We start from the raw sequence: 13,944 nt of genomic DNA, 5'->3' as shown, positions 1-13,944 counted from the left end.
TTATTATATACGGTATTTTAGAAGTTGGAGTCGGTCTATTTTACACCGACTCCACCAAAATGGACACAGACTCCAACTCCACGGCCCTGTGAATCAAAATTACAAATCATCAAGCAAAAATAAAGCCCTCATAACTGTATTAATACCAAAAACGTGATGGCTTTTGGGAGAAGGGAAGGACAAAAACAAACAAAAGCGCAAAAACTAAGAGATTGGAGAAAGGGGTTAAGATTATTTAATAAAATCTGTTTTACATTTAATCAAAGGCTATTTGAAAATCCTAGAAAAAGGAAATAAAATTATGAAGTGAAACTGAAGGGGTTAAAGAGTATTGCAAAACTTGTTTATATGATGTGATCACATTGCCAGGTCATATGATAAGCACTGCAGCCAAACAATTCATACAATACAGTTTCTGAAACTGGTCACAAAGTACAATAAAGATTCTTGTTCAGACTGAAGCTATCTCAGGGGTCACATCACAAAAGTGACATTACACCCAAGGACAGGTGGTCCAAACCTGGAAGAGGAGTGTACAATGTATTCAACAGAGGGTGCTGCTACTCTAGTAGGACACAGAATTGACTCAAAGCATAATGTGACATTATAGAAGTAAGGCTAGGCTCATATTGCGTTATGGCACTGCGTTTAACGAATCCGTTACATAGCGGCATTAGCGCTATGTAACGGATGCGGTAACACACCAATTGACTGCCATAACGTAGTGCATTGCTAACGCATGTCATAATTGGCATGCGTTAGCGATGTGCCCTCATGCTGTGACTGACCCTAGGACGCGGTCTGCAGCGTTCGAAGGTCTGTCACTACTAGCGCAGATGGAGCATCTGCGCTAGCACGTTCGCATAACGCGACCAAAAATAAGTAGTGTTAGCGCAGTCCGTTTAATGCATGCGTTGAACGGACTGCTCTAACGCAGTATGAATCTAGTCTAATAACAGTGTCACCAACCAAGGGGCTTTTCGGGCAAAACATACGCAATGTGTGACTAGGGAGGGTCTGATCACCTGATCAACAGAACTGCAGTGAAGTATAGTGCTTAAACAAAACTAAAGAGGCACCCTTTAGCTGAACATGAACATCGCAGCTTGGTCTGTTAATTGTATATTAGGTAAAACCTGTGTTCTAGTTAAAGGGGTTGTCCGCTACTTGGAAAAACACTTTTTAAACGCTGTGGATCGCCACGTAAAATAGCAAATCTTTTACTCAGTACTCGCATTACACATTCCATGTGTGCGCAGCAGCCAATCAGCGGCCACCGATTGACTGTTTTGCACGCATTTCAATTGGACACTCAAGTTTCGTCTGAAAGGAGTGCAGGTGAAGCAGCCCATCAGTGGCTACTAATGAGCTGTAGTGCTCAAGTGGCATAACAATGTCATGCGAGAGTCACATGAGCACCCATGAGTGACAGCGTCAACATCGCTGGAACTGGGCCAAGTGTGGGAGGTGGGTATAAAGTTTTTAATATTTCACACAATGAACTACAGCAATTAAAGGGGTTGTCTGGTCTTAAGGTCCCGTTACATTTAGCGATGCACCAGCGATCCCGACAACAATACGACCCGGTCAAGATCACTGGTGCATCGCTAAATGGTCGCTAATCTGCTGCCAAACAGGCAGATCTCATCAGCGACGCAGCGATACTCGGTGATCTTTACTTACTTGTCACACGCAGCAATGATGACGACTTCCACCTGCGTCCAAGCGTCGCTCGTCAGCGCCAGCGAGAAGAAAACGGCCCAGGACTTTCTCATGCGATCAGCGATGTCCAGCGGGGGGGGCCAGTCGGAGGTGTCACATGTAGCGTGATCGCTAGCGATATCGCTGTTGCGTCACAAAATCGGAGACGCTTTAGCGCTATCGCTATGTGTAAAAGGCCCTTTAAGCTTCAAGTCTGTAGTCACTCTATGTGACTGCAGACTTGTGAATTCTCACATCGCGCGCACTGTGCACTCAGAAAATTTTCCAGTGCCAGAAGCAGGCAGTCATGTGACCGCTATGATATACATACTCCTAGAAACATTCCGACTAGACTCTTTCCGGCCTTGCTTAATACACTTGTATTGAGTGAGGCTGCGCCCATGTATTCAGAATGTGGCTGGGAGTATGAATCACCGCCCTCTCCCGGCGTCGACAAATCCTCATTGTGCGCACTGCGCGCTATGTGAGGATTCACAAGTCTGCAGTCACAGAGTGAATGCAAACTTGTAGCTTACGATCTGACAACCCCTTTAAAAAGTGTTATCCAAGTAATGACAACCCCTTTAAAATTTGTGCTATAAGGCCGGGGTCACACTAACCGACGCAAAATACGGTCCGTAGTTTACAGGCGTAATACGGATGAATGACCCCTAAATAGTGCTCCGTATGTCATCCGTAAGCCAGGTGTGGTTGCGTATTTTGCGCATGTCTGCATCCGTATGTAATTCGTATGGCATCCGTATGCTGAGATTTTCTCGCAGCCTTGCAAAATGGACATTTAACGGTTTTGAGGCCTGCTAACTATTTAAATAATTAGCCTGCACCCTATTTATTGCCTCAGGAACAGGTGGCTGCCTCCATTCTGTCCATTTGTGACCTTGCCTTCACTAGGTGTGTTGGTGTTGTATGTGCAACATGGCAGAGGGTCTGAGTTTCAACACAACTGAGCAGGTTCTCTTCAACTGGCTTTTGTCACGCCGCTTTGGTCACCCATACCCAGTGATAGTGGATCTGCGGAGGAGGAGACGCATGTGGGTCCATCCACTTTTGAGGCAACGACTCACAAGAGGTCATTTCCACCGCCTCTATTCTTCTCTGCGGGAGCATCCTGTTAAATTTTACCAATACTGTCGCATGAGCATTGCCACATTTGATCGACTCTTGGAGACAGTGCGCCCTGGGATAACCTTTCAGGACACAAGGATGCGCAAAGCTATATCTGCAGAGGAGCGACTTCTACTCACAATACGGTATGTACTACAAAACCACATTCTCTATGTTCATAATGTGTGGGCCAAAGTATGTATTTTTGGCTTATTGGACTAAGTTTAATGCCCTCATCTTAGTCCACATATGTTTAAACTTACAGACCAGAATGTTAGGTCTAATATGTACTGAATATCACTTAGTCTTTGTGCAACCAAATATGTGTGTGTTAGTCTATCTCAATTCCTACCAAGTTTGGTCGGCATGTAACTGATTTTTTTGGACTTTCTGCATTCTAAAATTATCCATTTCTGTTGTTCTTCAGCTTCCTGTCCACTGGCCTGTCTTATGCCGCCCTCCACCATGAGTTTCTCATTGGAAGAGCTACCATTTCTGGCATAGTCAGGTCAACATGTATAGAAATCTGGACAAGACTCCATCAAGTCGTCATGCCCGAGCCCAGGATGGAAGACAGGTTGAGGACATCAAGGGACTTTGAGGAGGAATGCCAGTTTCCTAATTGTATTGGGGCCCTTGATGGCAAACATATTCGGGTGCGTAAGCTGCCGAACTCTGGCTCCCAATTCTTCAATTAGAAACAATACTTTTCTGTTGTACTGTTGGCTCTGGCAGACCCTCAGTACAAGTTTATAATTGTTGACATTGGGGCCTATGGAAGGACGGGAGACTCGAGTCTTTAATACTTCCATAATGGCTCGGCGGCTACGCACCAACCAGTTGGATCTACCATCACCACGCCAGCTACCAGGCTCCACTGTAGAATCAGTCCCTTATGTCCTTGTGGCAGATGAGGCGTTTCAGTTAACGCGCAATGTCATGAGGCCATATCCCCGGCGCAACCTTGACCACAGGCGCAGAATTTTTAACTTGCACCTATCACGTGCTAGGCGACTGGTGGAGCGTTCCTTTGGCATTCTTTGTGCCAAATGGCGGGTACTCCAGTCTGCCATTTAGCTGAGTGAAAAAAATGTTAATGAAGTTGGAAAAGCCTGTGTGGTTCTTCATAACTTCACCAGGATACATGATTGTTCCTCCTCGGCTGGTGTTGTGCGTAGGCCAGACAATGTGCGTAGGGTGAGACCACATATCAACCCTCAACGTAGACGGCTCTCTGGGCTCAAAGTGCGTGATATTTTCACTAATTACTTTATCTCACCTGAGGGGGAAACTTCTTGGCAAGAGCATGCTGTGTCTATGTTATAATTTTTGGTTTTATGTGTGTCTAAATATATATATTCATACCCCTTCTGATTCTATTACTGTTTCATTACATTGCTAAGCGTATGTTAGTATGCTGACACTGTTTTTGAGAAATCACAGATACGTAAACTGTAGTAGACAAATTTTTACTTTTGCCTTTTTTTGTTTGTTTTTTTAAAGGCAAACATATTATTGCCATATGAAAACTGTGGCAATGGGCCAAATTACCCTTTTTGCATAAGAAAACTTTTTTGAAAAGTAACATTTTCAAACAGAACACAAAATAACATTATGCAATAACATGACAACATTGCTACATTAGAAATGTTCAATCCAAAGGAAAAAAGAGGTGGTCTCCAGCACCAAAATTATTGATAAAAGATAACACTCACATTTCTTCTGAATGTTTTCCAATCATATTAATAATCCACCATGACAGGCAAGGCTACCTTACACCTTTCAGATATTACATGTCTGTAAAAAAGAGAATATTTCACCGCGCTATACTGTAAAGTCAAAGGATGAAAATACACTACTCACTTGCTAATCCCTAGAAAAGACTGGCCTTAGTGAAGTAGTAATTTTTTGCCAGCTATCTATAGTCACAAATCAAGGCGACCAGCCTTAAGAACATCACGCTCTTTCTATGTCTTAACAAGTGAGTAGTGTATTTTCATCCTTTCACTTGACCAGTATAGCATGGTTAAATATTCTCTTTTGTACAGACATGTAATATCTGTCTGAAAGGCGTAAGGTAGCCTTGCCTGTCATGGTGGATTATTAATATGATTGGAAAACATTCTGAAAAAAATGTGAGTTTTCACTTTTTTCACAAAGTTTGGTGATGGAGACCACCTGTTTTTTCCTTTGGATTGGTGTTTGTAGCACCAGTGAAACCGCACTGGACATCTCCTGGCATCAGACTGATTGTCGACACAGAATTATAAATTCTCATACGTTGGGGAAGGAGAAGACGGAAGAGCAGCCTGTGGTTGCTGCTGGCTACTCTGCCCAACATCGCCCTGTGTGAGGTCATACTGTTGCCCATGATGTGGGTAGTGTCCTGCCTCCTGTGATTGTTGGTGGTACTGGCCAGAGTAATAATGAGGAGGGGCATCTTGTTGGCTGTGGTAGGCACGTGTCTCATACCCACCAAGATAGCCATATCGTCCCCAACCAGGTTGGGACCAGCCTCCAACACTGGGTGGGAACAAGTGGCCATATTGGTGTGGTTGGCTAGAGGCAGACATTTGTGGCTGCTGTATTGAAGGTTGGGTAGTGGGAGGAAGGGGGTGAGGTGTAGGCCCATGTATTTGAGGATCCTCAGATCCTGCTTGAGCATGCATTTGTGGGGGGTGCCTAAGGCGCATGAGATTTCTTGGGGAAAGCTGCCACCTCTCAATATATTCAAATAATTCGTAGGGGGTATTGGGGTATGTGCACGCATCAAGCAGGATCTGAAAACATCCTCGAATACGGAGCCTGACCTCACGGGAAAGGGCACGGAGATAATTGGCCAGGCTGCGTGAGTATGCCTCCTCCCCATCATCACTATTTACTCTGGCTAAATAATTTATTAGTGGCAGGTATTTGCCGCCTTCGGCTTCTTCCTCGCCGGGATGTGGCAGCAGGCTGTGGGGAGCCCCGAATATGGCCAGTTGGGCTGTTGCTAATGTTGCCCTGCTCCTCTGCTCTTGCTGATGCTGCAGCCGCACCAGATGGTCCTGGTGGTGGGCTTTGGGGCGCAGGCAATGGCACTTCCTGACTAGAATCTTCAGCCATGCTCCTAGTAGGTGGAGAAGATGGGCCAGCCACCTCTTCCCCTGCAGACAGAGGATCGATGACGGGGTCAGTTTCGGAGCCAGTTCCTCTATCCTTAAGGTTGGACTGAGTTCTGTTATGAAATAGAACAGAGCCAAAAATAACTAAATATTTTTGGCCCTGCAAAGTATCTGTGTAATGTGGTGTGAGGTATATACTTACGGTCTGAGATCCAGAATTGGGGTGAGGAAGGAGAGGCGGTCATAGTATATGTACTTTCTCTTGACGTAGCCCGCATCCCCACTCCTGGACAGCTGCTGACGTTCCCGGCAGTATTGGTCCCGGATGCTTCGCCAGCGTCTCATCACATCTTCCACTGCAATGTGACAGGAAATATTGTCAAATTCACATATTTGATAGGTCACATTTGCTACCAGTAGTCTAGGCATGGGGCCTTCTGGGGTGTGCTTTCTACCCATGGTGGCATATCTAATTGGGGCATACAGGCCAGATACACCGGGTCACATTAGTTGATGTATCAAGTAACTACACTTAATAACTTGTTTGGCTAGGAGGATGAGGAGCTTGTGGCCTGGCCCAAATGATGGCAGTGTCAAACCACGTGTCACATCAAATTCTAACGGCCTCATGAGGAAAAAAGTACAAGCACAGGAAGGGGGGTGCTGATTCTATATTCATTTTTTGTTGTGAGGTAATTTTACTAATTTTTTGACTTGTACTTACTCAGTTTCTGCTGCTCATCACGTGGCCGATCACCAAAGTCATGGAACATCTGCCTACATATGCGCCTCCATGAAGCCTCCTTTCTTGCCCGGCGGGCATAATGGGCATCATGTTGGTCCCATAGTTCGGGACGCTCCTGCACCAGGACAATTAGCATTTCCACATTCAGATAAAATGTCGCCATGACGCTGTTGTACTCCGTGGAGGCGTACTTCCTGGATGTCTGGAGCGCTATTTGAGGTGATTTGCATGTATCAGCTTCCTGATGATGGATTGGGCCATTTCCTGGCATCAGCCAAAAGACCTGCGTATTTCTCGCAGGTCACACGTGCGGTCCGTGTGTAACCCGTATTTTTTGCGCACCCATAGATTTGCATTGGCGTACTACAGCCGTAGTACGCTGACAATCGCAGCATGCTGCGATTGGCACAGACCGTAGAATATGGATGAGAAATATACGGCTGGTGCGAGGTACCCCATAGAGAATCATTTGTCTGTGTCTAATGCGTGCTTTTAACGCCTCTCACTCGTCCGTATTCCTCTCTAGTGTGACCCCGGCCTTACTCTGCTATTCCTCCTTCAAAATGTATGAATACATTGACAAATAGGTGTTACCAATCCTCATCTCAAAGGGGTTTTTCCTTATATACTCAACACTGTTAAATGTCAGATTGTGTAGGGCCAATTTAGTAACACCTGTCAATTTCTTCAGGAATGTGTAGAAGGAATTATAGAGGAACAACACATAGAAAAGTGATTAAAAAAAATGCTCATTAATTCTTTTATTACGAAGGAAACAATAACGCTCTCTTCACATTTTCGTTATAGGCTTCGTTCTGAGCTTCTGTCATAGATACGGCAAAAAATGGAGGCGCAGGATTATCTGGTAAAATCCCACACACCACGATGAAAATCCAAAGGATGCTGATTACAGTAGGGAATGGTACATGAACACATACCGTATGTGGGTGTCTTTAGAACCTCTTTTATTTTCTTTGTGCATTTTATCACAAAGGTCATGTGTGGATCAGTGTATGTAATACATATAGAAAACAATGTTTAGATTCTAGTAAATAAACAGCAATCAACAAGATAAAAAAAATGCTCATATTTATCAATAGTTTAGTAAAAACAGCACTTTACAAGGGAAGTGCCAAAAGTACAGTGAAACAATTGGAATCCAGGCTGCTCAATCAACATCGGTAATGAGTATCTGCCTTCGCTAAAATACAGCTGCACATGTCAGCCATTGACTTCCATTGTAAAAAATATATATATACAGCATGTTATTTTTTTTTTTTCAAATATTTATTACAAAGCATAAACTATTCTTTTCAATGCACTTAAAAAAGAAAAATAACACTCTTTTGGAGTATACTAGCTTGGCCGCTGCAACATTTTCGCACATTGGTCGTCAGGGGCGCATGCAATTTCAGAAAAAGCAAGCTGGTCAAATGTAAATGTATTTCATGAGATGATGAACACAGACAGGTATTTATATGTGTAGATTGGTAATACAATAAATTGGTTTGATAAGTAGAGGCCAAAAAATGTCTTCCGGTTGAGGTGCGACCTGCAGGTCATTGTTTCTTTCAGCAGGTTTTTGAAAATGAATGTTTAAACTGTATTTAGTGATAAAATCGTGAATGTGTGGTTTGTTTGGCTCTTTTCTTGCTAAAGGGGGCAAGTTTACCTTTCAAATGGTGTATCATGTGTGTGTGGGGCGAAGTAATCACTGAAAAAGCAGTGCATGTTTACAAATGTGTTTGCATATGTGACTCACCTGCAGTGAAGTATGCAGTCCTCCAATGTGACTGAAATAGGCTGGGCAAGCACTTGAGCAAGGCCCCAAGGCAAATGTTTGGATTTGTTTGTGATTTCTGTAAGCAGCTTTGTGGTAGTGTGCTTTGGGGTACTGTGCTTCCACCTGCAGGTCATTTGACCTTGCAAATGGTGTATTATTTGTTTGTGTGGGTGGGTGGAGTATGAATGGAGCAAGTGTGCAATTTAATAGGCAGTGCATGTTTACAAATGTGTTTGCATATGTGACTCACCTGCACTGAAGTGTGCAAACCTCCAATTTGGCTGAAATAGGCTGGGCAAGCAGTTGAGCTAGCTGGAAAGCCCCCAATCCAAATATTGGATTTGTTTGTAATGTCTGTAAGCAGCTTTGTGGTAGTGTGCTTTGGGGTATTGTGGTGCCACCTGCAGGTAGTTTTTCCTTACTGCAGGTTTATGAAAATTAATGTTTAAACTGTATTTTTTGATCAAATCATGGATGTGTGGTTTGTTTGGCTATTTTTCTTGCTGAAGGGGGCAAGTTTACCTTTCAAATGGTGTATCATTTGTGTGTGTGGGTGCAGTATGAACGAAGACACAAAGTAATCACAGAAAAACAGTGTTTAGAAATAATAGAATATATTCATCCAATGGAAGGAAATGTTGGTGGCACAAGATGCAATTTTCCAGTGATCAGAACTAGTGGTGAGCAAGCATGCTTTTATGCTAACCAAGTGTCTTCAGTGTGCACAAAAAATATGTTTGTTTGAGTCCTCGTGATTGCATGTCTCGCGGCTGTTCGACAGCTGCAACACATGCAGGGATTGCCTGTTTCATATTTCCCCATTCTTGTTTAATGCTCGATGTTTAAGTTACCGACCATTGCTGCAGTATAGTATCATGGATGCTGTGATGCTAGTGATGCTGTGGCATTGGAGAGTGCACAGTGCAGGTCAGCTACGCAAATATGCAGCTGGTGTGAGGTGTCAAAACTTCATTGAATATTAAGGTCATGGGATTTTTTTTGGAGTTCTTTTGTCCAGAAAATCTACTGCATTTAACTGTCCAAGCTGAGTGAATGGGGTTTCATTAAGGGTATGTGCACACGTTGCAGATTCGTCTGCAGGTCCGTACCGGATTTGGCCCTGCGGATCTGCAGCAGTCTTCCAGGGGATGTACAGTACCATGTTATCCTATGGAAAACAAGAAACGCTGTGCACATGCTGCGGAAATTTCCGTGTGGAAAAGCAGGTTTATTTTCCGCAGCATGTCAACTCTTTGTGCGGATTCCGCAGCGTTTTACACCTATTCCATTATAGGAATCCACAGGTGTCAAAACACAGGTGAAATCCGCTGTAAATCCGCAGGTAAACGCAGGCATTTTGACTTGCGGATTCTGCAGATTCCGCGCAGAAAAATCTGCAGACGAATCTGCAACGTGTGCACATACCCTAAAACTCATTCCCACTGTGTGTGAAAAGATGCTGATCTGTGTGTTTTTTGGTACTTTTTTTCTATAAGCTTCTATGGTGTGTCTAAAAAAAATCTGTACAAAAAAGGTAAAAAAAAACAAAACAACACAGTTGGATTTTTAAATGCATAATCAAAGCTTTTTGCCCTAAAAAAAACAACACTGTGTCGAGTCTGTACCAGAAAGTCATTAAATAAAGAGAAAAACACTGCAAAATGCAATAATTAGAGAAGACTGTTTTTGGGTATACACCGGACTCCTGCAGGAAATATGTGGATAAAAAAAAGAGTAGATTAAGAATAGCACTTACGCTGTGTGTGAACATGGCCTAAGCCTGAGAACAACCACCCTTGAAATTCTATCTATTGTAAACACTACTGAGGAGACGTGGAACAAGTGTGTGTTATAGGTGGGTGGTCCAGAGCACATTTAGAAAAGGGAACCCTACCTTGTGCAGCCCCTCAATCTGCCACGTCAACTCAAGTGTCAACCCATTATATGTGCAAAATCTTCTTACTAAATCTATGCCCCTTCTGCCACTTCATCCATCAGCTGATCACCCTCACACTTCACTCCTTATTCAATCAAGGTAGAAAGGCTAGATGGCATCAAAATATTTATTTTTCCCCAAGAGTAATATTTTTGGAACTAGGAATCAAGCATGGTCCGCTGCCATCTATCTCCTCCCAGGCACCATGGCAGCTTTGCAGCCTGCCTCTACGGTAAGCATGGCAGAAACTGTGTGAATCAATACAATGCATTTTTCCTAAACTTAATTTTGCCATGAATTGAAAAAAAATAGCAAAGAGCTGGGATTGGCGAAAATACAAAGAAACTTTACTTACCCTTTCAAACCTTTGATGCTCTAGTGGCGGTATACAAAATACCTGACCAACAAGGCCAGGACTTGGCCGCAATGGTCATGTGCTTGGTGTACGGCATGTCATTGTTACAGGAAGCAGAAACGAGCTGGGACCACCAGCCGAAAGGGTACAAGTCTGGGTAATTGATGAGGTTTTGAATAGAAATATATCTTTTTTTTACCCATTCAATGCTCAGTTGCTACAAAGTTCAAAAAACTTCCTTGTACAAAAGACCTGGTGGAGTAAAATGTGCTAGATTTAGGTGCACTCTTCTTAATAAATTTGGCACATCTTGAGCAATAATATATACCAGCTTTGATCTGGCAAAGATGTAGACTACAATTTACAGCAATTTCTGCTAGAGAATATTTTTCCTCTGTCCCTATTAAGCCCTGTATGCAGCAAAATTTGTCATATTTCAAAGCCCAGAAAAATTGTATGCTTTTTTTGATAAATTCCCTAAATAGGATGACACCAGTGCCCATTTAATCTAAGCAAGTGTTGGGGCCATTGGCACCTAGAGAACACACCATGTCAAGGTTTCCATTGGCGACATCTGCCGTACACGTACAGTGGATAAGTGCACTGCATGTACTGTACGGAGAAGGTGCTGCTCTGATCACATACTGTCTGCCATGTCTGTACACCTAAGAGACTGGCAATTTTACACCATGATGTGATTGCAGATTCAAGTCCCTTAGAGGGACTGAAAATAATGTAAAAAAAATAAAAATATTATAAAATTCATATCACCCCCCTTTTACTGGAACATAAAATCAAAATCTAATATTTTTTATATATTTTAGTATTGCCACATGTGTAACTGTCCTAGCTATTAAAATATCAGAATATTTATGCCATGCAATGAATGCCGAAAATAAAAAAAAATGCTAGAACCAGTTTTTTTCAATGCCTACGGGGAGATGAAGACACGTTGCGGTTTTTGATGCATTTCTGCAGTGTTTTTGGATGCGTGGAATTGCATCAAACACGCAGTTTAGTACAGTACCAATGATAGCCAATGGGAATTTGAGATTTGCTGTGCACATGCTGCGGAAAAATCCGCGCAGATTCGCTGCGTTATTTTTTTCCCGCAGCATGTCAATTCTTTGTGCGGAAACACAGCGTTTTTGCGCTCATTGACTATACATTGAGTAAGGCAAATCCGCACATCAAAAAACGCATGACAATCCGCAACAAAGTTGCATCAATTCCGCAAGCATTTTGGCCTGCGATTTCTGCCAAGAGATGCAGATTCTTTGGAGCCCTCGGGTAGGGACAGTCTCGCTGAATCCGGGATGGTGGGGAGTATGACTTCACCTCTCAAAAAATTAAATAAAAAGAGATCAGAAAGTTGCATCGACCACAAAAATGGTAGTAATAAAACTAATAAAAAAAAGTTTATTAGTAAAAAAAAGTCTTGGATGGTGAGGGTGAGAGCAAAGAGGGACCCTGGGAGGCTATTACCAAGGGCCCTGGGATCATGTGTAGGGAAGACCTCCTGGACCTCATGTTGCACCTCAGCCATACGACGCCTCACCTGGGATACTTCACATATAAAATTATTTCCTGTCAGACATTTCAACAATTTTTACAAAATATTTTTTGGTCTCACCGTTTGACATTTGTAGACTATTGCACATGACACAACAACACACATTTCCCACTACTCAGGCGCTTCATACACGTTAATTGCTCTGCATTGTCACAGTTCCATTGACTTCTATGGTGAAAATAACAAGTTGCCCAGCGGCCATTGCTGTGGTCCAGGGAGCCCCTCAGCCCCAGCCAGCTCTGCAGGAGCTGAGCTGCACAAGCATCTCCTCAGCTCAGCATCTCCTCAGCCTGGGTGTGGCTGCCATCAGCCAGCAACAACAAAGATGTGTCCTGCACTGAGCAGAGGGCAGCAGGGTCCTCACCAGGAGCCCCCGATACTCAGTGACAGACCCCGCAGCTGAGCACTCACTCATAAGGAGACGTGAGAAGTGGTGTCAGCCGGATACATTGTAACCACATCTTGCTGCAAACTTCCTGTACAATCATGTCCTCATGTCACAGTCTCCAGCACAGGAGGGCAGGGAGGGGGCTGAGCAGCCTCAGTGGTGGGCACAGGACACAGGCATTGCCCCATAGAGCCCACGTGTGATCAGGGAAGGGGACAGCTGGGGGCAATGGTGGGCACTCACCAGTATCACCGAGCTCCTCACCGCCTCACACACATTCTGCCTCAGCTCTGCCGCTGTCCCGGGCTTGCTGAGCCTTTTGGTGAATTTCCTTACTTCAGACATGTTGAAGTGGCAGTCAGGCTGTTCGTTGTGCCAGTGAGGGGCGGCTGCAGTGTGACACTCCGGAGCTGCGCTCTCACTCCTCTCTGGTGCTGCTCCTCCTCCTCTGCTGCTTTCACTTTAATTGCTCAGTCATAGCATTATCATCATGAGAAGAAGCTGCTGAGGGCTGAGCCCTGTCAGGGCTGTGACAGGAGGATGCTGAAAGGAAGGAGAGCTGCTGTGGGCTGAGCCCTGTCAGAGCTGTGACAGGAGGATGCTGAGAGGAAGGAGAGCTGCTGAGGGCTGAGCCCTGTCAGGGCTGTGACAGGAGGATGCTGAGAGGAAGGAGAGCTGCTGTGGGCTGAGCACTGTCAGGGCTGTGACAGGAGGATGCTGAGAGGAAGGAGAGCTGCTGAGGGCTGAGCCCTGTCAGGGCTGTGACAGGAGGATGCTGAGAGGAAGGAGAGCTGCTGAGGGCTGAGCCCTGTCAGGACTGTGACAGGAGGATGCTGAGAGGAAGGAGAGCTGCTGAGGGCTGAGCACTGTCAGGGCTGTGACAGGAGGATGCTGAGAGGAAGGAGAGCTGCTGAGAGGAAGGAGAGCTGCTGAGGGCTGAGCCCTGTCAGGGCTGTGACAGGAGGATGCTGAGAGGAAGGAGAGCTGCTGAGGGCTGAGCACTGTCAGGGCTGTGACAGGAGGATGCTGAGAGGAAGGAGAGCTGCTGAGGGCTGAGCCCTGTCAGAGCTGTGACAGGAGGATGCTGAGAGGAAGGAGAGCTGCTGAGGGCTGAGCCCTGTCAGGGCTGTGACAGGAGGATGCTGAAAGGAAGGAGAGCTGCTGTGGGCTGAGCCCTGTCAGAGCTGTGACAGGAGGATGCTGAGAGGAAGGAGAGCTGCTGAGGGCTGAGCCC

At 44.7% G+C, this 13,944-nt stretch overlaps 1 protein-coding gene across 4 annotated transcripts in view; it reads right to left on the bottom strand.

Annotated features, from left to right (window-relative positions):
- The window catches only part of DOCK11 (dedicator of cytokinesis 11), a 481,846-nt gene extending 468,690 nt beyond the window's left edge, over nt 1–13,156 (bottom strand). For 3 of the 4 annotated variants that reach the window (XM_073543480.1, XM_073543481.1, XM_073543483.1), the window contains exon 1: nt 12,954–13,156. In XM_073543480.1, the coding sequence (XP_073399581.1) occupies nt 12,954–13,055 (102 nt within the window). In that variant the 5' untranslated portion in view covers nt 13,056–13,156. The remainder of the gene's footprint in view (nt 1–12,953) is intronic. The other variant, XM_073543482.1, reaches the window with a different exon arrangement.
- Nucleotides 13,157–13,944: the final 788 nt, after the last annotated feature.

Source organism: Dendrobates tinctorius, unplaced genomic scaffold (genome assembly GCF_039654945.1).
Source record: "Dendrobates tinctorius isolate UK_male_01 unplaced genomic scaffold, ASM3965494v1 ptg000133l, whole genome shotgun sequence".
Classification (NCBI taxonomy): domain Eukaryota; kingdom Metazoa; phylum Chordata; class Amphibia; order Anura; family Dendrobatidae; genus Dendrobates; species Dendrobates tinctorius.
This window is presented reverse-complemented; position numbering and strand designations above follow the sequence as displayed.